We start from the raw sequence: 27,259 nt of genomic DNA on the forward strand, positions 1-27,259 counted from the left end.
TCTCCAGTTGGCAATTAAGGACATCCAGTGGATTTTCCTTTCAGATATTATACTTTACAGTTATAGTTTTTCCATTTGGTCCTTTTTTAAGGTTTCAGTTTGTCTGCTCAACCACTCTATCTTTCACTCAATATGGCCTTCTCTTTAAGTCCTTGGACATATTTATAATAGTTGCTTTAAAGTCTTAGTTTGCTAGTTCTAACATCTAGGTCACCTTTAAGTTTGTTTCTATTGTTTTCTTTTTTCCTCCTTCTTTGGATCACATTTTCCTATTTCTTTGTGTATCTAGTAAGTATTATCTGTTAGATATTGTGGATGATGAATGGTTGTCTCTGGATTCTGTCTTAATCTTCTGGCTTTTCTTGTAGTGGGCATTTAAATGACTGGTAGGTGACCTTGAACTTGTTCAGACTTGGTTTTATACTTTGTTATGGTGAGTTTTGCCCTTATTTTTAGGGTGAACCCTTAGACCTGGGACATCATCTTTAGACCTAAGGAATAGCTTCTGGGTTTCAGTGGAAAGCCCATGGTGTTTATCCAGCCTTTATAATTTGACAAGACTCAGACTCTAGAAACTGTCTCTCCCATGGTGGGCAGCAGCTTAAATCTCTGCTCAGCTTTTTCAGCTTTCCAGCTGTAGCCGTCTTCTAACTCCTTGGAGTCTTCTTTATGCAAGCATAGTTCAAAATTCATCTAAAAACTTGAAAGGAATTTACACATATTTGGAAATTTCCCCCTCTGTGGTTGGCTACTTTTTTTCAGGAATTTTCCTTCCTAGTTTCCAGCTGTTCTGGCATCCCTGAACTCCATCTTTTTGACACTTCAAGCCAATAATTACAGCCTTTTGCTTGGGTTCTAGCCACCTTGCACCATGTAAAAAGAAGAATTCTCTCAAGTGAAGAGCCACCCAGTGAAGATCCCTGTTTTGAAGGGTTTAATCTCCTGCAGTTCATACCTGCTTCTGGTTGCTCTCCAATGCCATCAAATAGCTGTATGTTATATCTTGTACCAGTGGGAGGATTACCTGATTATCAGAACAAGAACCTTCAGTATAGTATTTTTTAATGCAATTGCATTGAAATGTAGTTAATTTATCCATTATTAAAGTATTGCATTTTTGTAAACAAAAAAAGTGTATGTGTATGTATAGGGAAAGAAGTGTCTGAAAAAATATATTTCAGGTTATTTCTGATTGGTAGGATTATTGGCGATTTTTCTTTTTACTTATCTGTATTTTCTTCTTTTTCTTCTTTTTCTCTACAACAACCATAGGTTGAACATTACGTTCTTTCTTTGCTCTTCTAGGCAAATTTTTTGTTTGTGATGACTCTTTATAATAAGATGTACTTGTGTTTCTTCAATGCATTTCGTATTATTTCACTAGGTTAACTGTCTAATAAAATCCTAGTAGTCTATCTGTATGGTAAACAATACTCCTTCTGCTTTTAGGAATAAATTGAGACAAATCAAAGTTAAACGGCTTACCCAGAATTTCATGCATATTGATAGACTAGCCAGAAATAGATCTTAAATTTTAAGTCCCTCAGTTCAGCTGCACAAACTATTTCTAAGCCATCAGCAACAATGTATGCAGTTAATTCTACATTTTCTAATGGGTATGGAAGAAAATTATCATAGTTAAATATAAGCCTCAAATATTTTAGAAACTTCACTTTTGTCACTGATTTCAATCTCCTCTTCATCAAATCTTTTACTAGAGCTCCTAGCAAATTGAGAATTTGACTGATTTTAATTTTAATTCAGATTACCTTCCAAGGCCTAACGCGAAAGTGGCAGGAAGGCACACATTGAGATAGCCAGGAATTTTCTTCTTTCCTAGATTGCAAACTTCTTTTAAAAATACAATCAAATAGATATTTGTTATTTACTGATAAATATGTAAGCTTAAACAGGAATATTTTTATCATTTTCTTATGTTTTTACTAAACATATTTTCTTATGTTTTTACTAAAATTGTTCACTAAAAATGTCTTAGAACTAAGTGTTAGAATTAGTGTTGTCGTTCTGAAGTTTCAACCTGAAGATGAAACCAAATAAAACTACCTTACAAAAGATACTAAATAAAATTATCTTTTAAACGTCAAATGGATGAAAATAAAAAGAAATAATTATTAAATCTTAATAGTTTTTGCCACGTGATCCTGGATTAAATTTTATTTTCTAATTTGTTATTTTTTTGGCTGCACCAGACAGCATGTGGGATCTTAGTTCCCCGACCAGGGATTGAACCTGCAACCCTGCATTGGAAGCACATAGTCTTAGCCACTGGACCTCCAGGGAAGTCTCTGGACTAGATTTTGTATTGGAAAGTAAAAATGCCATAAGGACAACTGACCAAATTGGCATACAAATAGTAAGGTAAAAAGTATCTTACAAGTGTAAAATCTTCTGAATTTGATTAACGTAGTTAAATAAGAGAATTTGGAAATATATTCTAAAGGTCGTGATATTTGTAACCTACTCACATAGTTCAGAAAAAAATAATATGTGTATATACGTATATGTGTATGTACACAAAGTGAAAGAGTAAATGATAAAACAAACATAACAAATGTTTTTAAAAACTGATAATCTGGGTAAAAGATATTCAGTATTTAACTGCATTGTTTTTGCAACTTCCTTGTAAGTTTGAAGTTTTTTTTAAATGAATTTTATTTTTAATACTTCTGAGTTTATTTTCTTAGAATACATTCAAATCAGTTTTTTCCATAGCTCAATCTGAAACATTAGAATCACATCACTATACATGATTTATCACTAAATTTTATTATTTTTTTTTTAAAAGAAGTTTTGGAACTTGACCTACTAGCCAAAAGAAAACTTCATGTTTGCATCTGCTTAAAAAAGTGTGACGGGGCTTCCCTGGTGGCGCAGTGGCTGGGAGTGCGCCTGCCGATGCAGGGGGCGCGGGTTCGTGCCCCAGTCCGGGAGCATCCCACATGCCGCAAAGCGGCTGGGCCCCTGAGCCATGGCTGCTGGGCCTGCGCCTCCGGAGCCTGTGCTCCGCAACGGGAGAGGCCACAGCAGTGAGAGGCCCGCGTACTGCAAAAAAACAAAAACAAAAACAAAAACAAAAAAAAAAAAAAGTGTGACGACCCTGAGGTACGAAGAAATATAGAAAAAGTGCTGACTAGGGCTTCCCTGGTGGCGCAGTGGTTGAGAGTCCGCCTGCCGCTGCAGAGGACATGGGTTCGTGCCCCGGTTCGGGAAGATCCCACATGCCGCGGAGCGGCTGGACCCGTGAGCCATGGCCGCTGAGCCTGCGCGTCCGGAGCCTGTGCTCCACAATGGGAGAGGCCACAGCAGTGAGAGGCCCGCGTACTGCAAAAAAAAAAAAAAAAAAAGTACTGACTAAACAACAATTTTATTAAGAATGACATAGTTACAAATGCATTTTATTTCCAAAGTTGTTTTAAATTATAATTGTTCATAAAAATATCCACTCACATTGTGTATGTTTTGCCACCATATGTAACACTGTAATTAAGTATCTGTCAGTATTTCCAGGGGTGTTAAATTTGTAGAATCTTGCTCTGGGGACTGAAACTTCAGCACTTAAAACGTTTCACCAGAGACCTCCTTAAAAAGTCAGGACTTTTTACTTTTCTTTTACCTTTTTTCTTTTTTTCTTTTCTTCTTTCTTTGGCATGATAGGTTATTGAATAACACAAGAGTGACTATGGCTGTATAGATTAAAGGATGTGGAGATTCTTATTTGTCCACTTTTAATCTGAAATTTTTATTTTGCCTTGTGAGATTATTCCAGTCTCTTTCAGAGGTAATTTTTTAAACTGAAGAGTTACTGAGACTTCATAGTGATATATCTTCTTTGTCTTATTAGAAAATTTAAGTACAATAAGTCTTTTTAAATATATAATTATGCACTACAATGGCTGTCCATGAGGCTGCTCTGAACTATGTGGTATGAGAAAATAGCTTCAAGTCCAGAGTTATGAGTACTGAAACTCACTTTCTAATGAAATTCTTTTTTCTGGAACTGCTTTCTTCTATTATAATTTTAGTTTGTAAGGGATTCACTTTTCTGAATAAGTTAGATATTTCCTCTCTGGTCATAAGTCTTGAACTGTTATATTTTGGTCAAATGCAATTCTGAAATAAAGTGTGAAATATCATCAGTTATAAAGTAAATGTAATGTTTTGACTTGCATATATAAAATAGAAGTTTAAAATTCAAGCCAAAATTGTTACCAAAATTTCAAACCATGTTCTCTAATAATTATGTTAGATGCTACATTCAGTGTCTTGGGGTTACATCATCCCAGATTTTTAACATCTTCTCTATTTCACTTTTAAAGATAAGAAACAAGATTTTTACAATTCACATATTTCACAGAGACCCATGCTGCCCCTTATCTTTTCAGCTGTTCTTTCATGTCAGGAAGAGATGTGAGTTATGTAAAAGTGAAAATGTTGCTTTCTGTGTCAAAGTCTATAACAAGTTTCTTGTGCTGTGTTGGAAAAATAAACGTTCTTCTTTTTAAAAATACTGATCTGGAATGCTTACACAGAAACCTCATGTTTAGGAAATGACCTATTGATTGGCTATCTAAAGTTAGAAGGATTGACCTTGAAGTCTCCAATAGGTTTGTATTCGTGGCTTATGGAAGATTGGTATCTTTAGTCAGCTGAGAACAAATACTCATCTTCCCACATTCAAGACACATTCAAGGTGCCCGTATTAGCAAAAAAGATAATGATATGGATATAAAGAAAGAATATGCAGATTTTGTAGAAGTATCATGCTAACTTGTGACATTAATAGTTTTTTCTGTATTGCATTAACTGCTTCCATATCAAATCACTGTGGCATGGGTCATCATTTTATTTGGGGACATGACTACTGTGCAAAACTTCTGTGTTTAGTGTTCACCTTTAAAAACAAAGCGAGGAAACTTGGATCTTACAACAGGTTTTCATCTGGCTTTAAAAGATGAAATTAATGAGGGAATGAAGAGAAGAAAGGAAAGCCTACAAAAATTAAATAGAAAAATACGTTTAATGTTTGTATTCTTTCTTGCCCACTGTATACTGGTTACCAATCAGGAAGAAAAGTGCTTTCCAGTTTGGGCAATTTTTTTGTTGGACCATTCATATATTCCAATCTCATTCTCCTTTGATGAACAGGAGGTAATTATGAACTTTCCTGAATAGTTTAAAAGGTTCAGTCTATAGTTGTGGGATAGATAGATGAGATAGATAGATAGATAGATAGATAAATTATCTAAATAATACAATAGTACAGCTGTCTTTTAAAAAATACAATTGTCTAAAGGAGATACAGACCATCCATTCCTTTAGATGTGCTTAATTTTATCTCTTGAGCAGGCCAGCATGTCACAGACTATCAGGTCACTTGAAACACATTATATTGATGTCCTCTTAGTTACTTCTCCCAAGTTGGTCTTTAGTAATGTGTCATAAGTCAGCATTAAGGACACAATTATTAAAAACAACTGTTTTCCACAACCGGATTGCTTTTACCGCCTAGATGCAGTGAATCATAATCAACTGTGTTGGCCTCTTTGTCAGTAGAAAGCTCAGTCAAATTTTTGGCCATCATCTGGCAGTTGTACAGGCTTTTGTATTCATTGTCCTTATGTATTAATCTTACCCTTTATGCTACTTCTCTACTCCTTTTACTCTTATTTCTCTTTTATCCTACTATAAGGTATATATGTCATCTTAAATGCTTTTTTCAATGAATGATATGAATAAATAACTATTAAACAAGCAAATGTAACTCTACTACTATATTTTTACTTAATATGATATTATTGAAGTTTTCACTATTAGAGATATAATTTTAGCCCCATTTTTTTTACATTTTGTAAATATATTTTTTCTAGTAAATAGCATTATAGCATTCTTTATTATTTGGATTCCTAAAGTACTTTTGTCTTGATAATATAGGTCTTCCTTCGTTTACCTTTTTGTAGGAAAGTTTTCGACAATTTATGATTCTACTAATAGATATAAATTGTTGCCCCCCCAAACATTGAAATCTGACTAATTGAAGGCATCTTATTTTCAGTAACCAACATCTTCCTTTTTCACTATGCAGATTAATCCTCCACCTTAGTTAACCTTATAAGTGGATTCACAGGCTTTCCCATCAGTGTGACTTTTTAAATTTTCTCTCTGGAATAGAAATAAAATAATAGATGCCATTCACTTTCAGTAATGCCCAAAGGATATAGTTGAGATTCTTTGGAATGTAATTCCCATCCAATGCTACTTTAACAAGAAAGTAATAACTCTGACAATGATTTTAAAATGCTTGGGGAAAAAAGAGACCTTTATGGCCCTATAATTAACTTTAAAATGTTGCTTAGAACCAGTATACAAAGCAAAGACGTGGAAATAATATGTACTTGCCAAATTTTGTAACACTTTAAAGTTATTTGTAAAATAACTTTACATCCATTGCAATATCTCATACCTCAGGACTGCAACTATTTACAAACCCATAAGTAAGTTTAATTCCAGAGAGGAAAAGTTAATTCCTTGAGCAATACTGAAAGATTTCACCCTGTGAGTCTTCTAGACAGTTGCAGAAAAGCCTAAATGTTAAGTCCAGTTAGAGTTTTGAAATGTCTTTTTAGGATAAAGTTTAGTACAGATGCAGTAAGGATTAGAATTGTAAATAATTTTCATAACCCTTTCTAGTAATTGTTTAGCCATATCTGCTTCTATTCAGTTTTTATCATAAATCAGTCCTTAGTGGAACTTAATTTAAGTGCTCATGAATTTTCTCTGTCCTGATACTCTAAAATATTATTTGGTATTGAAATAATCAGTCCTATCTTATATATTCCCAGGTCATTTTCTAAACTAGGCAATAGTAGGAATTTACTATGTTTACATGACATATTTGACAATATATATATTTAATTTAAAATCAGTACAATATTATCTTAATGGGAGATGTTATTCTATATGTATTAATGGTGTGTAAATAACACAGGATCATTTAAGGATTCTTCCCATGTAGAAGGCAATTGCATTATGGGATTTTTTTTTTTTTTTTTTTTAAAGAACAGAACATTCATAGAGGAAATGCCTTGGGGGAGAGAACTGGGAATGAAATTAAAGTAGTATTAAACAGGTTAGGGCAACTCTAGACTTGGAGCATGAATGTAACAAAAATCATCTATTTCTACATTACCTTAACTAGAATGAAAAGACATCACAATGTTAGGAGCATAAGTGATCCTCCAGAAGCTTTCAGCATCTGTCATAAAGTGACCGGGAGCTTTCATGACCAGTAGTCAGCCACTAGATAGCATTACCTGACAAAACTTTTTTTTTTTTTCTTTTTTAAGTGCATCAAGAAATCAATCAAAATAGAAAATGTAGTAATTTTATGCCAGATTTATGTTGTTCACAATAATTTGCTTTATGTGATATTTTATTTACCTCATTAGTTAATGTTGTGAATACATTTGGAGGTTATTTTGTTTATAGTTTACAGTTTCCTTAAATTTATGACTGGAAGAAATAAGAGCTGTAAGAGTTAGAAAAGAAAAAAACCTGAACTTATTCACATATGATTGTTTATGTAGAAAATTCAAAATCTACAGATAAATTTTTAGTATGACCAGGGTAATTTACCAAGGTTGCTAGATACAAAATCATTATACAAAAAAAATTGCATTTCTGTATACCAATAACAAGCAGTTAAAGATCCATTTATAGTAGCATCAACAAACATGTCATATGAAAAAAAATTAAGTTAAGGGACATATCATGTTCATAGATTCAATCACTCAACATAGTAAAGATGTCATTTCTCCCCAAATTGATATAGAAGTTTAACATAATTCCTGTCAAAATTCCAGCAGGATTTTTTTGTAGATATAACCCTCTGAAGTTTTCAAGGCCACCGTCACTTATGATACCAACCATAAGTAGGTATCCTAAGTCCATCTTCAGGTCTCATCATTTGCCAGAAGGACTCACAGAGCTCACGGGAAGCTGTTATAAATCTAATAACAGCAAAAGGGTATAGATTAAAATCAGCCAAGAAAAAGCATATAGGGCAGAGTCCAGGAATGTTCCAAGGATGAATTTCCAGTTGTTCTCTTCCAGTCAAGTCTTGGCTAATGCTGTCTTCTCCCAGCAACATGTGAGAATACACATAAAATAGTGCAAACAGGGGAAACTCACTTGAACCTTGGTGTCGAAGGACTCAGTTAACATTCACATGGTTAACCGCCTGCATGGCTGACTTTAATCTCCAGATACTCCAGAGGTCCAGCTGAAACCTTTTGGGGAAAGGTCGTTACTATACAGTAGATATAGACAAGTTTATTCTAAAATTTATATAAAAAGGCAAAGGAACTAGGATACTCAAAACAATTTTGAAAAAGAAGAATAAAGCGGGAAGAATCAGTCTATCTGATTTCAATACATTACTGGCAAAGATACAAAGAAACTAGATCACTCTCACATTACTAGAAGGATTGTAAAATTGTACAATGACTCTGGAAAACAGTGTGGCAGTTTCTTGCATATTACAAAACATGCAAGTAATATATGGCCCAGCGATTGTACTCTTGGGCATTTATCCCAGAAAAATGAAGATTATTTCACACAAAAATTTGTACATGAATGTGTAGAGCAGCTTTATTTATAATAGCCAAAAAACTGAAAACAACCCAGATATCTTTTGAGAAGGGAATGATTAAACTGTGGTACATCCATATCATGGAACACTACTCAGCAATAAAAGGGAACAAAGTATTGATTCACACAAAAACCTGGATATATCTCCAGAGAATTAAGCTGAATGAAAAAAAGCCAATCCCATGAGATTATATACTGTATGATTCCATTTATATAACATTCTTCAAATGACCAAATTATAGAAATGAAGAACAGATTAGTGGTTGCCAGGAGTTAAGGAGGGGCTGGAAGGGAAACGTGAGTGATCTTTGTGGTGATGGAAATGTTCTGTATCTTAACTGCAGCATGTTAATATCCTGGTTGTCATATTGTACTATGGTTTTACAAGGTGTTCCTGTTGAGAAGAATCAGAAAAGGGACACAGGATCCATTTGTGTTATTTCTTACAACTGCATATGAATTTTAAATTATCTCAAAATAAAAAGTGTAGGGGCTTCCCTGGTGGCACAGTGGTTGGGAGTCCGCCTGCCGATGCAGGGGACGCGGGTTCGTGTCCCAGTCCGGGAAGATCCCACGTGCCGCGGAGTGGCTGGGCCCGTGAGCCATGGCCGCTGAGCCTGCGCGTCCGGAGCCTGTGCTCCGCAACGGGAGAGGCCACGGCAGTGAGAGGCCCGTGTACCACAAAAAAAACAAAAACAAACAAACAAAAAAATAAATAAATAAAAAGTGTAATTATAAATGAATGAATCCAAAAAATGAAGTGCAAATCCTCTATGGAGAAAGTGGTAAAACTTCATTGAGACATTAAAGATGATCTAAATCAATGGTAAGATATATCACGTTCATTGATTACAAGATTGAGCATTGTAAATGTATCAGTTCTCCCTAAATTGGCCTGTAGAGGCTTTAGTACGATCCCAAATCATAAAGTGATTGGGGCAATCTATAATGGCTGCTTTACCACCTTGTCCTTCCTCCACTTCCTCCTTCTATTGGCTGCCACAGCAAAGGTCTGTGCTTTTGAAAGTCTGACAAAGCAATATAAAATGATGCTGTGGATACAGAGGTGCATATGATTCACCTGTGTATTCAGAACACCAGTAGCACTTTGCTTTGTAAGTTCACAAGTTTTTACTTCTGTGATCTTCTGTATGCTTCCATTTCCTTTATTTCAAAATGGGAACCATCATCAAAATAGTGCAAAAACCATAGAAAACGTCTATGAATCTATGTTTTATTATATCTTAATAGCATTCAATAAGCATCAGTTTTCTGGTGAATTCTGTTCTGGACAGTTTTTTATACAACAAACATCTATTAAGCCTCATCTATGATTTCTGGAATAAAAAGTTTTGAGGCATTACCCCCAAAAGATTTGGAGATAAGACAAGGTATCTTTCATACATGAAATGCCTAGTTAAGCAAAGCAAGTATATGACAATATAGTATACACTATATACAAAATACTGAAACATGAAGAAAGGAAGTAGTTGATATGGGGTAAAGTTAATCAAAGAAAGCTTATTAGAGGAAGTAAATACTGAACTGAATCTTTGTTGTTGTTGTTGTTGTTGTCTTTTGGCTGCGTTGGGTCTTTGTTGCTGCACGCGGGCTTTCTCTCGTTGCAGCAAGCAGGGGCTACTCTTCGTTGTGGCGCGCGGGCTTCTCATTGCAGTGGCTTCTCTTGTTGCGGAACATGGGCTCTAGGCGCACAGCCTTAGTTACTCCGTGGCATGTGGGATCTTCCCAGACCAGGGCTCGAACCCGTGTCCCCTGCATTGGCAGAATGAATTCTTAACCACTGTGCCACCAGGGAAGTCCCTGAACTGAATCTTAAAGCAATTAGACATATATCTTCTGAAAATTTTTAGTATTATAATGCTTAACCAATTTGTAAATATTAATTATATTTGAGCAAAATGTCTGTGTAGCTATGGCCTATCACAGCTGCTCTGGACTTTAGATTTCTCACTTGTGAAATGAAACCGTTAGATGAAATTTTATCTCGGGTCCTTTCCACGTCTTTGCTATCTTATATTTGATATGTTTCTATCTGCATCTAAATTTGAACCAAGTATTTGAACTACATTTTGGGAATACAAGCTCTTGAACAGTTAAAGTTTGACTGTCTGAGAGTTCTCAGTTCTGACACTCTCCTAAACGTCTTGATGCTAGTAAATTGTATTTACTAGATAAGCACAGCATTTTAGCTAAACGGATCCGGAAGATACTTTGAGTATTTGTCAGTGCTTATCACCTAGTTGCTAATGGACTGTGGATCACCTGCATCTACCTCATCAGTTTGTTGGAGAGAGCAAGAAAAACACTCTACTTCCTTCAGTTTCAGTTATAGAGAATCCAACTGTTATTATATTCCCATTTTAGAGGAATTTATTTCTTAACTCTAAAAGCTAGCATGCACTTCAACATAGGGTACGTTTATCCATCTGTGTTGAAGATTAGTAAAGTTTGACCTCTGCCTTCAAAAACTTTACAGTGGTAATCAATCTCTTCTCTGACTGGACTTCAGAGTCACCAGAGTCACAGATGCCCAGACCCTGAGATTTTGGAAAGGTTTAAAAATTGTCAATTGACCTGGGCCTGGGAGAATAGGGGATACTTATAGAAGAACAGTTGAGGGATTAAACCCAGAAAAGAAGGCTAGATCCAGGGAATGGAGGGCTTTAAACCACATGGAGGAATTTCTACTTAATTTGAAAGATTATGGAGACCATTGGATATGTTTGAGCAGAGAAAGAGGTCTATGACACAAATGATACTTAGGACTTTTGTCTGGTAGCAGGGTACGAGATAGAAGAGAAGAGGTTGAAGGCAATGAAACAAGTTAGGAGGAAGTTTCTGGATTCTAAATGATAGGTCATTAAATCTAGAGTGGTGACAGGGGAATGGAAAGCAAAAAAGAGACTGGAAAAACCTTGCTGAGGTGCAATTGTTGGGATTTGGTAACTGATTGGATCAGGAGTCAGCAAACAAGCGAAAACAAAAATCAAAGATGACTGAGAGGCTTTGAGCTAGAGAAGCGAAGAGAATAGTGTGTCTGTTTATAGAAATGAAGACGGTGGAAAGGCCTGCCTAGAGAGTAAGTCCACCAGTTACCTCTGGACGGCTTGCAGAAATGGAACACTGTGACAGCACAGTCCCCATCCTAGCACCTTCCCATCACACACACCAGTCCTAAGGGCGAGAACCCAGAGGTGTCAGCATATATAACAAGAGCAAAATTATTAGGAAAATGCTGCTTCTAGTTCAAGTCCATTTTTTAATTTACTACTTTGAAATATTATTTTATTAGGTTGTCTTTCTTACTGCGTATTGCTATTGCCTACTACTATTACTCACTTTATGTGAACCAGCAGTAGGTGGGTTTTATACTCTGAGGTGTGCAGGAGAAGAATGAGCCCCAGAGAATGATCTAGAGGTGGGAGGAGTTGATAAATGCAATCAGGGAGGGTTAAATCCATCATTCCAACTCCCCATAATCCATTCACCATTTTCCAACCAGTGTACTCTTTAAATGCAAGTCAGATTATATTTCTTCCCCACTGAAACTCTGCAGACAGCTCTTCCATTGTGCTTGGAATAAAATTAAAACCTTTCACTGTGCCCTGAGAGACATCACATGGCTTGGAGGCTGCCCACCTCTCTGAATCATCTACCACTTTCCCCCTCACCCTCCATGCTCCAGGTGCTGTCCAGTTCCTTGGCTATGTACCAGCCCTTTCCTCCTCAGACCCCCTCCCTCTCCTTGTTCTTCCAGAACCCTGCCTGCAGCACTCTCTCCAGACCTTCACCTGGCTCCCTCTTTCCACTCTGGTCTCAGGTCAGAAGTGTCCACCCAGTCTAAACTGACGACCATCTCTTCTCCTCTTCATTCTCTTCACATCCTCTACTGTGTTTTTTTCACAGTGCTTCTGACTCCCTGAAATCATCATTTTCATCGGTTTACCTGTTTATTGCCTGTCATCCCCACTAGCGCACATGCTACAAGGAGCAGAGTTTTTATATATCTTGCTTACCACCACATCCCCAGCCCAAAGAAATAGTGCCTGGCATACAATAAATACATGTATGAATGTATAAATTAATCACTCACAGGACCTCTGGAAAAACTGCCCACAAAATATTTCCTTTAGAATAGAATCCACAATTGAGCGAGGAGGATCACAGACGATTCAGATATTTGAACTAGCAAATAATTTTGTTTTGTTTTAAAATAAGGAAAGTATTTTTCATTCCATTCTATCTCACCCCTCCCTCTCTCCGTCTTTCTCATTCTCTCTCTCCCTTCCTCCCCACCTCCCTCTTACACACACACACACACACACACACACACACACACACACACACACACGAAGTCATAAGCTTATGGCAGCCATAAGCCATAGGTACCTAGCTAGGAACACAGAGAATCTGGAAGAAAAGGGAAGCGTGACAAACTATCTAGAAAGCTGCACCAGCCCTCTCGGACAGTGTTATTTTAGAATGGGGCCCAGTAAAGCTCTTCACTGATTGTGTTGGGAATAATAGGATCAGAAACCTTTACTTACGGAAATAACTATTTTATGATTCTTTGCGTTCCTTGTGTAGAGCCCTGTGCTCTTACCATCCTTTGGCAAAGTTACTTTTGAAAATCATGAAGGGAAACGAAAAAGAGAACTTTTGCCCACACCTGGGCTCAAATTTTAAAGGAAAACAGTATCCCTGGAGGCCAGGCTTTGTGACAACACTAAGAGAAGTATGTGAGACAAGAATTAAAACCAAAGAAAACACTTCTGCGCCAGCACTCTGGGCTTGAAAGGCAATTCAAGCAATTACAAGGTGTCCATTTTTCATTGGTTAGGCGAGGTTTATTAGAGAGGTCTCGCCGGGTTCAATGTCAGAGACCCACAGCTACTGCGGGCTCTCTACTCTGCCTAAGAATAAGTTTACTTCCCAAAGTTGTCTCCTTGAGTCTTAAGCTGTCCAGTGCCCAAAACCGCCCCACTCCCCTTTCATAGATGAGAGATATAGAAAAGAAGCTGGAGGAAAGTACAGGCTTTCCCAGAAACTGCCCGTGATGCAGAAGTTTCTACCACTGCTTTTATGTCTTTGTTTCAGCCTCCTATCTCTGGTCAAGCTCGACGACTTGCCTTTAGGGTCTCAACACAATCTCGGCTTTAACAGATTTGCAGCAGTGTTAGCAATGGAAAGAGACTTGCTTGTATCTTACACAGGTGGTTTAGCCAGGCCAGGCAGCACGTTTACTGAGCTGCTCCTGGAGTCTCCCTCAGCGAACACCCCACTTTGTTTACTATCCTCCCCGCCCCCGAAACCCCCATCCTCACCTCCCGCCGTGTGTGACGGAGTCTCACTCACACTCGTGCCTTCTAACTAGGAGAGTCTCCATTAGGAGCCCTTCTGTGTTCAAATATTGGTAAATTTAATGGTGTTCTTCTTAGAAGCTCTAGAATTCATTTTTAAATGAATTTTAGTAGTAATATATATTTTCTTTCTTTTTAGAAGGCACATTATTTTTCTGTGCTCTAGTATTTCTCTAATTCTTTATATCTTTCTAAAAATAACTGCTGGTGAGCTCATAAATTCATTAGTTAATCCCACTGGGACTCAATAATGCATATTACAGACCTCCTGATTTTTATATATTAGATTTTCTCAAGAATTCCCTTACCTGTTATTCTCAACATAGCTATATTGACAGGGTCTTCATTACTTCCTAATTGCCCATATTTCTTTTTCTTGTTAAAGATCAATTTTTAAAATCAAGCCTTGTCAGTTTGAAAGTATCATAGATATGTTATCTTGTTAATGTGTTTCATATCTTTCTAGGTTTTTTTCTTTCCCCCTTTATCATAGGAAACGTATAAAATTTACTCATTACCTTTTTCTTTAAAAACAAATCTTTTCCAGGAGAGGGGGGTGTCAGTGAGAGGGTGGGGGCCCATACTAGTTTTTTTCCCGTGAAATAAAGATTTTAAAATGATATTTCATATTCAAAGGTGGCTTTCTGAACAGTTATATCCCCTATTCTAAACCAGACCCTAACATGTAAATTATGTATAGATTGTTGAAATTATTCCATGACCTTTTGGTCTAGGACCATGTAAAATAAGGTGACCAGCAATAATTAGAATAGTGAATGGCTGACCAAGAAATGCTTCTAAATTATCTTTTCAGTGAGCCCTTACTCAGACTGTCCATCATATTATAGTAGTAAACCTTACCTTTGGAAAATCTGATTGTGTATGTATAATATCATTTGAAGAATGACTATTTGCTTTCCCAGAGAATTCTTCGCTTTATTAAAAGATTCTTTAAAGAAGTAGATAACCCACTTCTTCCTTTAAAAATATTCTATTTACAGAAATTATATTTACGTATAACTTTTTAAGACATCTACTGCAGAAAATGAGGTACAGCTTCAGAGTAGTCTACATCTACCAAAGTAAACATCAGGGTTTTGGCTGCTAACTCAGTAGCATATTTTGGCATAGTTTTTGCCAAAAAAAAAAAAAAAAAAAAAAAAAATCCAAGCACTAAGATCAAGTGAAGAGGAGTGTGGACAAGGCAGACTTGTAAGAAACACTTGGATTAAAGTCATCACAGGAAGAAGTATGGGGAATAGACAAGGCAGAAGATATAGCAATGTTTTCTTCTCTCTTATCCTATTCTTTGAGCATTCTGCTGTCAGTGCTATTTCCAACCATTTTTTGTTTAATTTGTAAATGCTGTTACATAAATGTAGCCTCCTTCTTTCTCAGTTCCATTACAAGACACTTTTTCTTAAATATATAGTCTTTTGGGAAAACATATGACACATTTTAGCAATTTGATCTTCCTCATATGATTTATAGTTTCATCCTTTATACTTAAAGTTTCTAATCTTTTTGAACATTTGTGCTATCTCTACCTCTTTGAAATTTGCTGTAGTTCATTTTTAAAAACAATTGATAGATAAAGAATAAATATTCAGTGTAGTATTTTAATTGGAAGATCCCCTGTCCACTACCTTTTGGTTATTTCACAGTGAATAACATCGTTGACAAAAATGCCAAGATCTTCTCCAACCACAATTATTTTTAATCTATGAAACAGAATTTCCTTACAAATTAAGTAGTTTTTATAGTAGCGACATTTATTGTTGATGTGATCTGTTTAATATGACTGTAGTCAGAAGGGAAGTTGGGTCCATTATTCTTCCAGAAATTTGTGGAAGAAACATTAATTAAGAGAAGTAAAAGCCATTTCTACTCTGTATAAGGATAAAAGAGCTAGCTATAAGTAGGGTTCAGATTATAGATAAATTAATCTCTAATGTAATAAAAAAGAATTAACTATTCATTTTTATTTAAGCTAACCCTTGTCATCTAAAAACATACTATTTTAATAAATATTGGACTTCCCTGGTGGTCCAGTGGCTAAGACTCCGTGTTCCCAATGCAGGGGATCCTGGTTCGATCCCTGGTCAGGGAACTATATCCCACATGCCGCAACTAAGACTCAGCACAGCCAAATAAATAAATAAGTATTTTTTTTTAAATAAATAAATATTACACAGTGCTTTTACTATCCTGAAATAAATTCTAGAGGTAACATAACTCACCTACTTATAAGATTGCTAAATTATTGTATTCCTCTAGTTAACATATGAAGGAAATAAAAGAAAAATAACTCATAATAAGAATAATATATATATCAATATTTAAAGTGCTCAGGAAAATCTGCATGGGTTCTGTGTATAGAATCACCAGGAATTCCGCATCTACAAATGCAGGCTGGCGCGGGTGTGCTTATTGGTGGCTCAAGTACTGTGGGCAATGAGGCCATCAGTGATGAGATTTTCTCATATGGCAGTCCATTCTTGGTAATATTCTGAACAACATAAAGTACAAAATTCCTTCAATTTACATGGTAGCTGGATTCCTGGAAAATTCCGTGTGTATTAAAATCATGCCAAAAGTACTGTGAGATTACTTGTTAAACAGATCTAAATTCTAAGCCCATATAATCATAAACAGGTTTTTCAGCTACATGAATAGCTTGTGAAACATTTGAAAACCATGTGCAATGCAGAACAGTTCTTCATGTGCTGTAATGCCCTGCAAATTGAAGGATGTCCGCCTCCCTGGCCTTCTCCCACTAAATGCCAATCGCTCCTCCCAGTTGTCCTGACCTCCAAAAACTTTCCTACAAATTTCCAAAATGCCCCAGAGGCCACTACCATGCCCATTAAGAACCACTGATTACGGCTGAGCAAAGGCAATTTTTTGTAATAAAGAACTGAGATCCTGCACATTTATTTTGCCCCAAAGGTGAATTATCCAGTAAGAACAAGCCTGCCAATCCAAGAGGATACAAAAATCATTCCCTGAGAACATGGCAGATAATTAACCTGGGAAAACCCTTTATTTCCTACATTGTGGAAACAACTTAGATTAGGGAAATGGGGGGTTGAAAAGTAGAAAAAAGATCACAGTCCCTAAGAAGAGGAGCTTTTGATAGGGTAAAGTTGTGGCAGAGGAAAGACCAGGTCCTGACTATAAAACCATGTTTATCTCCTTCAAATACAAAAACATAGTTAGTGCTAAATGGACTAGTTTCCATGTTACCTACACATAATTGCAGGTTATTAATAAATGGCTGCTTTTTTAGTTAGCCTAAACTTTCCCCTTCTATATCCTTTTATGAATAGATAATGTAATGGCCTAGTGTTTCCATCCTGATGGAAGAAATTCCCCTAAAGTTGTATATCTTTTAAGTATTCGAAAGCTGCTGTCAGAAGTTTCCATTCTCTTATCATTGCTATGGGCGGATAGTCATATCAATTCGTGAATATTTTCATTGAACATTGGCCCCGAGTTTTCAAAAATGGTCTCCAAACATGTTCTTGAAATGTGTATATGCAGCCCCAGATGGACATGCAACTACCTTCCAAATGCTGTGTTAAAATTATTAAAAATCTACTTTCAGTAATTTAGAAAAGAAAGCCATTTTTGTATAAGATATTTATGTTACCACTCCTTAGTTTAGGGAGGATTCTCAGTCTCCCATTCCATTCTCTATAATTCAGTTTCTAACCCACCTTGCTTATTAATTTACTCCTAGCAATTTCCGTTCCTCTGACAGAGCACACACTCTCATTATTTATACTCTTAAATTGCAAGGGTAAATATTGAGAGCCAGTGCAGGTCCTCAGTTATCTCAGGGACTTTGGTCTTTTCAGCCCAGGACTAATCAAGCAGAGAGTCATCATAAGCTAAAACTAAAAAGCCTTTGTAGTGATTTTATCACCTGGGAAATTTGTCCATCCTTCAGAAAGATTGTCACCAGGAAAGAAAAAAGTAAAGGCGTTAAAATTGCTTCAGACCATTGACTCCTTAGGTCCCTCTAGATTCATACATTGAATTGGTTTTCAAGGGGTGGGAGGAATTATGAGAAGAGCTCCCTAAGAAAGCTTAGAAATTGATCATAGCCTTGGTAATACTAGGAAGTGTAAGTGTGATCACTATGGAGGAAATGCCAAATGAGCCTGGAAGCCTGGGAAATGAGAAGGAAAAGAGATGATTAACACCTTTTTTTTTTTCTATTGTGTTTGGGGATGGGTGTTCCCATGTAGTATGCATCTGAGAAGAGTCAATACCATTGACTTTAAAATATTTTTTCATTATAAGTGCTATTAGTCATTATTATTGAAATGAAACTGGAATTACAAGCACTATAGAAAACAGGGATGGGCATTTCATAAACCTGTCCAGAAACTGGGCTCCCTTCTGAGTATACCCACAAAATATTATTTAAAGTAGGTATGTCTGAGCTTATCTAGAACTGCTCACAAACTTCTTTTGTGTTTGGAGAATACAGATGCCTCCAAATTCAAAGGAAGTCTTTAAGACTGTTATCTGAATACGTCAGTGAAAATTATATACTAACAATAAATATCTGGATATTACATATATTTTAAAGAACTTGAATTTTTACACATCTATTGATAAAGGCAGGCATTTGTATAATTTTTTCCCGACGATTCTATTGACTTGTCAAAATCCAGTCAGGCACTTTAGGATTTGCCAGGATAAACCTGCACTCATCTCTTTCTTCCACTGACTAGCATTGAATTTTGCCCAAACTGAGTAAGCAAATAGAAAAAGGACCTCATTTTTTAGTCTGAACACAGTAGTGTTGGGGGATGTAACTCAAGGATATGACTTCAGTACTGGATCTTGTTCCAAATGCAGGTTCATTAGGCCAGTCCGCCGAGGAGAGGAGGATAGAGAGCATCCTTCTGAGGGCACCTGTTAAAAGAGGGGTTCTCTAGTGAGGCCAGCTCCCACAGCTAAGTCACATGCACAGACTATAGCTTTCTGCTCTCTGGTCGAGGCAGCCATAGCATCCTTATTGTTGTAACTCCCAGATTGTGATACTGTCACAAAACTGTTGCTAGGCAACAAATGTGGTTACCAGGTCTCAGCGAATAGCTGAAGGGGAAAGCAAAGTGTTGCACCATTGTAGAGTAACCATAGCAATGACCTACTATTACAGACTAAAGAATTATCATTAACAATGTTAAAGTATCAGACAGAGGCCCCGAATCCAGAGACTTCCAGACAGTGTCTCTCTGCATAATTGAGTGATCTAGGAAGAGATTTAAACCGTTTAAAATCTATTCACTCATTATTCCTACAGCAGAGTCTTTGTTATTATTTTTTTTATTTTTTACTTTAAAAAGTGTTCCGTTATAAAACTATTAGTTAAATGATATAAGCTATCACAGGGAGTCAAAAACAGATTAATATCCTCATCTGTTCTTACGTCTACATCAGTGTTATTTTTTACCTGTCTTAAAACTGAAGAAAGATTTTATTTGAAAAATCTGTACATTAGTGTTAAATTGAAGCCACAGAAAGAAGCTGTAGTAAAACAAAATAACTCTATAAATTGACAACTTAACCTGCATTTTGTGAGTTGAATTCCTCCTGACAAAATAGGAGGCCTAGATGCTCTTTCAGTAGTCACTGCATTGAAACATTCTTTTTTTTTTTTTTTTTTTTTTTTAGCTTTTCTAAGACTGTCCCCTAAAACCTGTTTTAAAAAAAAAAAAAATGTAAGCTGCTAGGACACTAAAATCCAACTTGTTTCTTTCTCTTGGGAAGCAAAGAAACGTGGGTGCTCTGCGGAGGGTGCAAAAGCCGGATTCCGAGCGCAGGGGAAACCAATCCCCGCGCGCGCCCAGCCTGGGGAAGTGGGTGGTTTCGAGGCGGGAGAGGGAGTGGCCCTTCCCGCCCAGCGCCTCGATTGGCCCGGAGGGGCTGAGGCCCCGGGGGCCGCCGGCCGCGCCTCGGGCGACCGCGGGGAAGGTCCGGACGCGGCCGCGCGTCGGGGACGTGCTAGGGGCTCAGGCCAGAGGCGGCGGAGTTCCGGGATCGCCACCCCGAGCGCCGCCGGCGGAGACGCGGAGTCGGTGGGCCGCAGCCTCCCTCCGAGCCCTGGGGGCCACGTGAACCCTCAGGTACAGGTGTGGTCCCTAGGGGTCGCGCGCCCTGGAGGGGTGGGGGCTGGGCTCCGAGGGCGGGACGCGGCGCGGCGCAGAGGGCGCGGGCTCGAGGACAGAGGACCGGCGGCCTGGGCCTCGGCAGAGCCCGGCTGTCCCGTCCCACCTGCGCCGGCAGCACGCGAGGCCACCTCGTAACTGAATCTGTGCATTTTGCAGGCACCGACCGTCACGAGCTAACTTCCTGGAAGAGCTTCCCGTCTATTTTCAAGTTCTTTACCGAAGCCTCTGAGGCAAAGACCAGTTCCCTGAAGCCGACTCTGACGCGGCGCTCCCACCGAATAAAGCACGAAGAGCTGTAAGAGGAGAGCGAGCGAGACGGGGGAGGGGAAGCCGAGGAAGCACACTCGAGCATATGCATCCACACGTCTCCCCACCGCCTGTTGTCGGCGAGCCGACTCCCAGCCCCTCATTAGATTGTTTTCTTCCTAGAGCACAGGGTCGTGATATATACATCTAAATAGCGTTTTGCATTATTTCTAGATGAGTGCAACTGTCAAAGCAATATGGGTTCACTGGTCGTGCTTCCTGCGGGCTGTGCTTGGGCTTCGCACTGCCCGTCAGCGCGCAGATTAAGGCCGACAGCGCCCTGCCCGGCGCGGCCGGCGCGCCTCTAATTGCCCTGATGGAGCCCGCGCCGGTGCTGCGGGGCGAGGGGCGTCTGCGCGGTCCTACCGCCCGCAGCCACGTAGCCGCAGCTCCGCTCCTCTCCTCTCCCCCGGCCCCCCTTCCCCCTGAATCATATCCATTTTTTTTCTCCCCCGAACCGAACCGAAGGAAACTTTTATTCTAGACTTAAAACTCCCGTTTTAAAAAGTTTTTTCCGTAAGGGCGTCTATGTCTTTTTTTTTAAGGAAGTCCCCCCCCTCCCAAACCAAATTTAAATTCATAACGTGAATTCCGTGATGTACTGTGTAGTTCGGGGAGGGCAAATTGTTCTCTCCCTAACGATCTATTTTCATTTCGAGACCAGAAGAAAAACTGCATTAGAAAAATCTATAAAGTACCCAATCCACGTTATCGCTGGAAACCTTGCCAACTGAATACGAGAATTTACACAAGTCTCTAATTTCAGAAGAGATTGTTTAAACCAAAACATAATGATGAGCAAATCTTTTAAGTACATGTGGGAAAGGTTTCATTTTCAAGGGAGTTTCCAACTTTATCATTAGAATTTACTTTTTTAAATATATAATGTGTGTTGGGTAGCACTGTAATTTAGATAGCATACTTAAGTTTTGTTTAAATCTTAATGTGGAGGAAGTTTGTTGTTGTTAATTCTAAGTAGAGTGGTCTATTTTGAGCTTTCATAGAGTTAGACCTTTTTAGGGAGAATATTTTTTATCGTCGTAAGGAAAAGGAATCTGTGCGCTTGAACCTTTTCCTTCTGAAAGGCTTAGTGGGGCTAAAATGATTCTTTTAGTTTTCTGCTTCAACAGAAAGGGAAAGACCTGGTGTGGAAGACTTTTCTCCTCTCAATCCAATGGTATAATTTGTAGTAGTCCATCTCCTCTGTAAGGTTTTGCCTTACAGTTTCAACAATTAAGTATTTTAATCCAGCTAGGATCTGGCCAACTCTGTGAAATATGAGGTAAAATAAGTTAAGATTTTGCTGACTTTTAAATTCACGTGTTAAATCTTAACATTATTACTTTTTTAATTACTTGTAGAATTTAATTACCTAGTGAAGATTCTGTTTCTAATAAGTGAGGATCTGAATTTAGTATTTTTTTTCATCCTTTTTTAAAATATACGCAACAATATGCCTGCCTTACTTGAGGACACGACAAAATGTACCCAAAATAACTTAGAACTGTTTGACTCCTCAGAAAAATAACTTAAAATAACCACCTCATGGATAAAATGTTTTTATACTAGGAACCGATTTCAGCAAGTTTTAAAACTGGTAGTATCTGTGTTTGGTACACAAGTGCATTAATTAGTTTTCATAATTTTAATGATGGTAAATTAAGGTGATCTTTCTTTCAGTAATCTTATATGCATATCTTTCGATGTTATTTTAGCAGGAACAACATAGGAGGAAAAAGCAAAATGTCATTTTATCCAATTCCTTGGGTGGCTTAAAATGTGTAACCCCAGCAGCATCGAGCATGTTGCTCTGCAATCTTTTCTGTTTTAGAAGTCATAGTGAACTGTGTAAAATAATGGTACCTTCCACGGAGAGGATTTGAGAATTGATGTGGATTGAATATATTTTTCCAAGTGTTATAAATTGTGTGCTGTTTTCGGAATATTAAAATGTTCACAAGAAACTAGTTTTATTGCATTTTTTTAATCAGCACTTGTACAGTACTCAATTTGTGAAGCGTCTGCAGCTGAATTAGAGCAAACATCCTCAGGTTATAAACCAAATCACTCCTATTTCTTCTCTTCAGTTTTCTCACCCCTAGTTTTTAAAAAACCTTCACTTGTAACTAGAGTAAATCACTGCTTAGTTGCCTTTAATACTTTAAAACTACTGAGTTGTTAGGCCTTGTTTAACTATCTATAGAGAGCTATCTGCAAACTTAAGTTGTGTAAATGTAATTTCTACTTGTGGATCTGCGCTGTTGCAACCCAGAGGGAACTAGGCAACCCGTCCCAGACCTCCAACTGATTACTGATAAGATTCCTTGTAATGTAGAATCTTTTAACCTGTTGATTATGGGTTTGTTGGTATAAATATATTGTTTTCACCTCAGTTTTCCTGGAATAACAACAGTCAGTTGGTAGTAGCCCGCCTGCTTGGACGAGACAAGGGTTAACAATGTTTCTGCTCTGCTCTCCCATTTTGGTTTCTTTAAGACAAGTTTTCAGGAGAGTAGAGGTTTAAAGTTAGGAAGTGGGCTTTTTTTTTTTTTTTTTTTAAATTATATAGTGAGTTCTTAGAGGAAGTGGAATGGGAAGCAAGGAGTTGTTGATCAATCTAAGGTCCAGAATAGAACTGTTAAAACTTAAAAGCCAGATACTGGCTTTGGAGCTTTCTAAAGGTACTTAACTATACAGCCGTTAAAAGTTTTCATGGATATTTGAAGGCGGGGGGAGAAATCTTCTTGTATTAATTGTTCTTTTCTCAAGTTTCTGCCTTGTGCTTCAATTTGGATTGCATTATTGTTTATACCAAAAGAAAAGGAAACTAAAGCACAGGAGTTTCCTATATATTATATATTTCTGTTTACTATTTTAAAATAAAAAACAATTTTCCCAATATCCGGTGACTTATTATTCTTGTTCAGAAGCTCATTTAATCACTCACAGAGGTCAATAAAAGCAGAAACTTAATAAGAATGATGGGACAGCATTTATCAATATTTTAAACCTTATAGTTACTTATTACTATTATTGTTGCTGTAAGGTAATACCCTAACTTCAGTTGAGTCACTATTTAGCTTGGAACTTTCACAAAGCTTTTTTTAAGATATTTGTTTTTAAGACCTAAAATATCTCCTTAGCTACAAGGAAATTCGAACCCGTTGTTAAACTATCATTTTATAAAATATACTTTACTATATACGGTAAACAAATGTGTTTTCCAAAAGGACTCTGTTGAGGTTAAATTGCTCCCAAATCCCTGTATAGGTCCTTGATGTAGTACATCTAATCTGAAAATACCTTGTTTGTATTTATTTCACAGCTTTTCCTTCTTTAAAACCTGTAACTTTTTTGAGAGAGTGTGGGTGACAAAATATGTTAACTGTATTATCAGTGCTAATAAATTAGATTCTTTTCATTTTTCTCTGGATTATCCGGGGTTGCAGTCTAGACACATGTGTGTCTCCGGTTGGAATCATAGTTTGTAACTGTGGACTGACAGGTTCCTTTTGGTGTCTGTAATCCTGGTTCATTTAAGAAAGATTACTATTACAGAAAGGCTAAAATTTTCTCAAAATTTTTCCCTATGCCTTTGTAGAGAAAAATGTCTTTAAATAAGTGTGATATATTCTCAGTTTTGAAATATGGGTGGCCAAAAATAAGGATAATAGTAGTGGTTATTTTATGATTACTTATTAGGAGGTATAATAATATAAAATAAAAGACTCCAGGAGGTACTCCCTTTCAAAAATTGAATACTTTCCTTCCTTCCTTCCTTCCTTGTATAGTGTGACTGAGTGGGAGTCTCTTGAATTGTTCGTCTTCCTTTTATCTAATATTCGATTAATCTCCAAAAAGATCAGTTTGAGTCTGGGAAAGGGTTTTTAATCAACACTTCACAGAGCTTAAAGCTACCCTATCTAAAGCGTTAGCTTTGTTAGGCGGTTTTAGATTTAAAGCATTGCAACTGTCATGCACGTACTAAAAGTAAAGAATGTACACCAAGTGGAAGATGTTGAAAAGGGGGAAATAGCACAAAGTCGATTAACAGAGATTCGAGGATAGAAGTAGCCATCAAAGCATTCCAGCGTTTATCTCGAAATCTATGTAGGATAAAAAAAAAAAAAAAAAGAGGCAACAATGATAGTTTTAAACCTCACACTTAGGAGAGATGAATGTTGATTTAATTGATTCATTTGGATCGATGTTTTTAAAGTTTCACACCACTGATCTTTCATGTAGTGATGTCTTTAGCAGTCAGTGGTCTGACATGAGCCTTCTCAGATTTCATCAGTGGGACTCTCCATGACATCTGAAATTATGCAACAGCCTTCGCAATGGTAACTTTGGAATTGGGAGACCTTGATGCCAAAGAGCATGGTTACATTGAAGAACTCTTGTTAATTCTTAGCACAAAGGTTTTAGAGGAGTGGTAATTATAAATGAACCTTAAAGGTTAAAGTAACCAAATATTACGGAGTGGGCTTTAATTGCTAGATAGGAGAGAATCGTACTGAAAGTTTGACCATTAAGTGGATATCATGCAGTGACCAGTCTTTTCCCCTTGAATGGAAAAAAAGCTTGAAAATGGAAATTTGACTTAATCCATGAGGCCTTCCAGGCAACTTTTCCCAGTCCTTTGCCTTGAGATTTGTGAAAAACCTTTCACTATATCCTTTGTATTGTTGGAGTTGAGTTCTATTTGAAACATGTTTCTAGAAAAGAAATCTAGAGAGGCCCTGCATCTTTCTTTCCAGATCATTCCACGTTTTCTTCCTTGGCTAATACATTGGGTAATATGGGAGACTGTCATAGGTAAAATAATGTTGAACTGTACTTTGTAGCCAGCCTGCAGTACCAATACAAAGAATCTGAAATGAAAAGACAACCAACACCCCAAGAATGATATGTCTCTTTTTAAAGTTTACAATTTGAATAATGAACTTGGATAGAAACTTGGCAGGAAAACAAACCATGGCACCATCACATCACCAACCATTTTCACTTTTCTGTCCAATTTCAGAGTGCATGTGTTTGTGAGTATTTCACTAGATCAGTGACAGCTCTTTATTTGCATAATTATATGCTCTGGTCTGAAGAGAAAACTAACCCCCAAATTTCATGGGTCACCAAACTGCAACAATCAATGTTTTATCACATATGCTAAGCAAAATCTAAGAAGCTATATGAAGTTTCTTGGGGAGTTTTTACTCCTCAGAAAATTAAAGCGTTTTCCTCTCCTGAATAGATTCAAAATCTTTCCAAGTTCTTTGTAACTGAATTCTGTTTGAAGGCAAAACTAGAGATTAACATGTAGATCTGGATCTTAGGCTCACTAGCATTACTTCAAAGTGGCTTAAGAAGAGCAGCATTTTTGGAATACTAAACTTTTAAATTCTAAGTACTGTCCTTCATGCTATCAGGAAAAAAATTATTGGCCAAATTATGATTAGCCAAAATGAAGCCCAAATTAACTACAATTGAATATGAAGTTCATTTCCTTCTATGAAATACTCAGGGTTTTTTTTTAAAGACCTAATAGGAAAATATGTATATATGCATAGATATCTGTGTGTATGTGCACACACATGCATACACATATCCATCCATGGGGTACATATGGCCATTCCACCAGGATAGACAACATATACAGTATGTGTATGTCTTTTCAGTGCTGGTAACATAGTAGGTACTCCATATATGTTGGTCACCAGGATTGTTTGTAAACTTATTTTCTTTTAAATAAATTTTTCATGTTCAAATTCTGCAAGGCTTTGTAATAAATATTTTTCAATGCCTCAAGTTCATTTGCATCTGTAAATTATCTGTATGTGATGTGTATCAGTGTTTAAGGTTGGCTTTATTTCATTAAAGAAAAATTGATTCAAACTGTTGGTGTTTTTAGTTTATAGGCAATCTGCCAGAACATAGAGACACATGCAGGGAGTGACTGTTCGTTATGGAGTTATTAAAAATCCTGGAAAATGTGCTTTTACCTAGCCTCTTAAGGAGTATACTAAGTGCATGATTTAATTCTACTGCAAAAGGACTTAGGTCTGTATTTCATTTAAAAGCATATAGTACAATGTGTTTTATTTAAAGCGATCTGTTAGTAATAATATATTGACAGTTTCGTTGTCAGGTAATTTACGGTCATAAGAAAAGCATTAGAAAAAAGGAAACATTGAGCTAAAAAATTTAAGAATTGCATGGTTCTGAAGTATTTTATTCTCTATCTTGGAGAGGGATGAGAGGTCTTTAGGTCAGGCATCAGAAATTTTCTAAAATGTTCCTATTATTTCAAGCAAAAGAGAAACCAGTCTCTCCCAAGTTCTTAACTAAAGTTGAATTACAAGTGAAAGACACTTTCTTTCTCTTTTAGTGCAAAAACTTAAACATCTGCTTATCACTATCCACAATCATCACATCTCACCTTGTTGCTGTCCTTCCAAAATGTTCACCTAGTTATACTCCCTCTGCACCACCCCATCATCTACCTCCCCAATAACTGCTGCTTGCTGTCTTGGATTCCTCTGGGTGAAAATTCCTCAAAACTGTATCTGTAAAAAGAAATAAATACAAGTTTAGCTTTTTTGTCAAACATAATGAGTAAGCAAATGAGTTAATGTTTGCTGTCTGACTAAGCATTAAAGAGTGAAAAATAAAGAGTAGTACCCTTCTAGGTTACAATTTAAAGATTTTTAAGTTGGGGAC

The 27,259-nt window shown here is 37.1% G+C and overlaps 1 protein-coding gene across 3 annotated transcripts in view; it reads left to right on the forward strand.

Annotated features, from left to right (window-relative positions):
- The window catches only part of FAM172A (family with sequence similarity 172 member A), a 428,631-nt gene extending 402,156 nt beyond the window's left edge, over positions 1–26,475 (forward strand). Inside the window, exon 10 of one of the 3 annotated variants that reach the window (XM_032625778.1) lies at positions 20,393–26,472. In XM_032625778.1, coding sequence (XP_032481669.1) covers positions 20,393–20,535 — 143 coding nt within the window. In that variant the 3' untranslated portion in view covers positions 20,536–26,472. Of the gene's footprint in view, positions 1–20,392 lie in introns of all 3 variants that reach the window. The other 2 variants (XM_032625780.1, XM_032625777.1) reach the window with 2 other exon arrangements.
- Positions 26,476–27,259: the final 784 nt, after the last annotated feature.

Source organism: Phocoena sinus, chromosome 3 (assembly GCF_008692025.1).
Source record: "Phocoena sinus isolate mPhoSin1 chromosome 3, mPhoSin1.pri, whole genome shotgun sequence".
Taxonomy (NCBI): Eukaryota; Metazoa; Chordata; class Mammalia; order Artiodactyla; family Phocoenidae; genus Phocoena; species Phocoena sinus.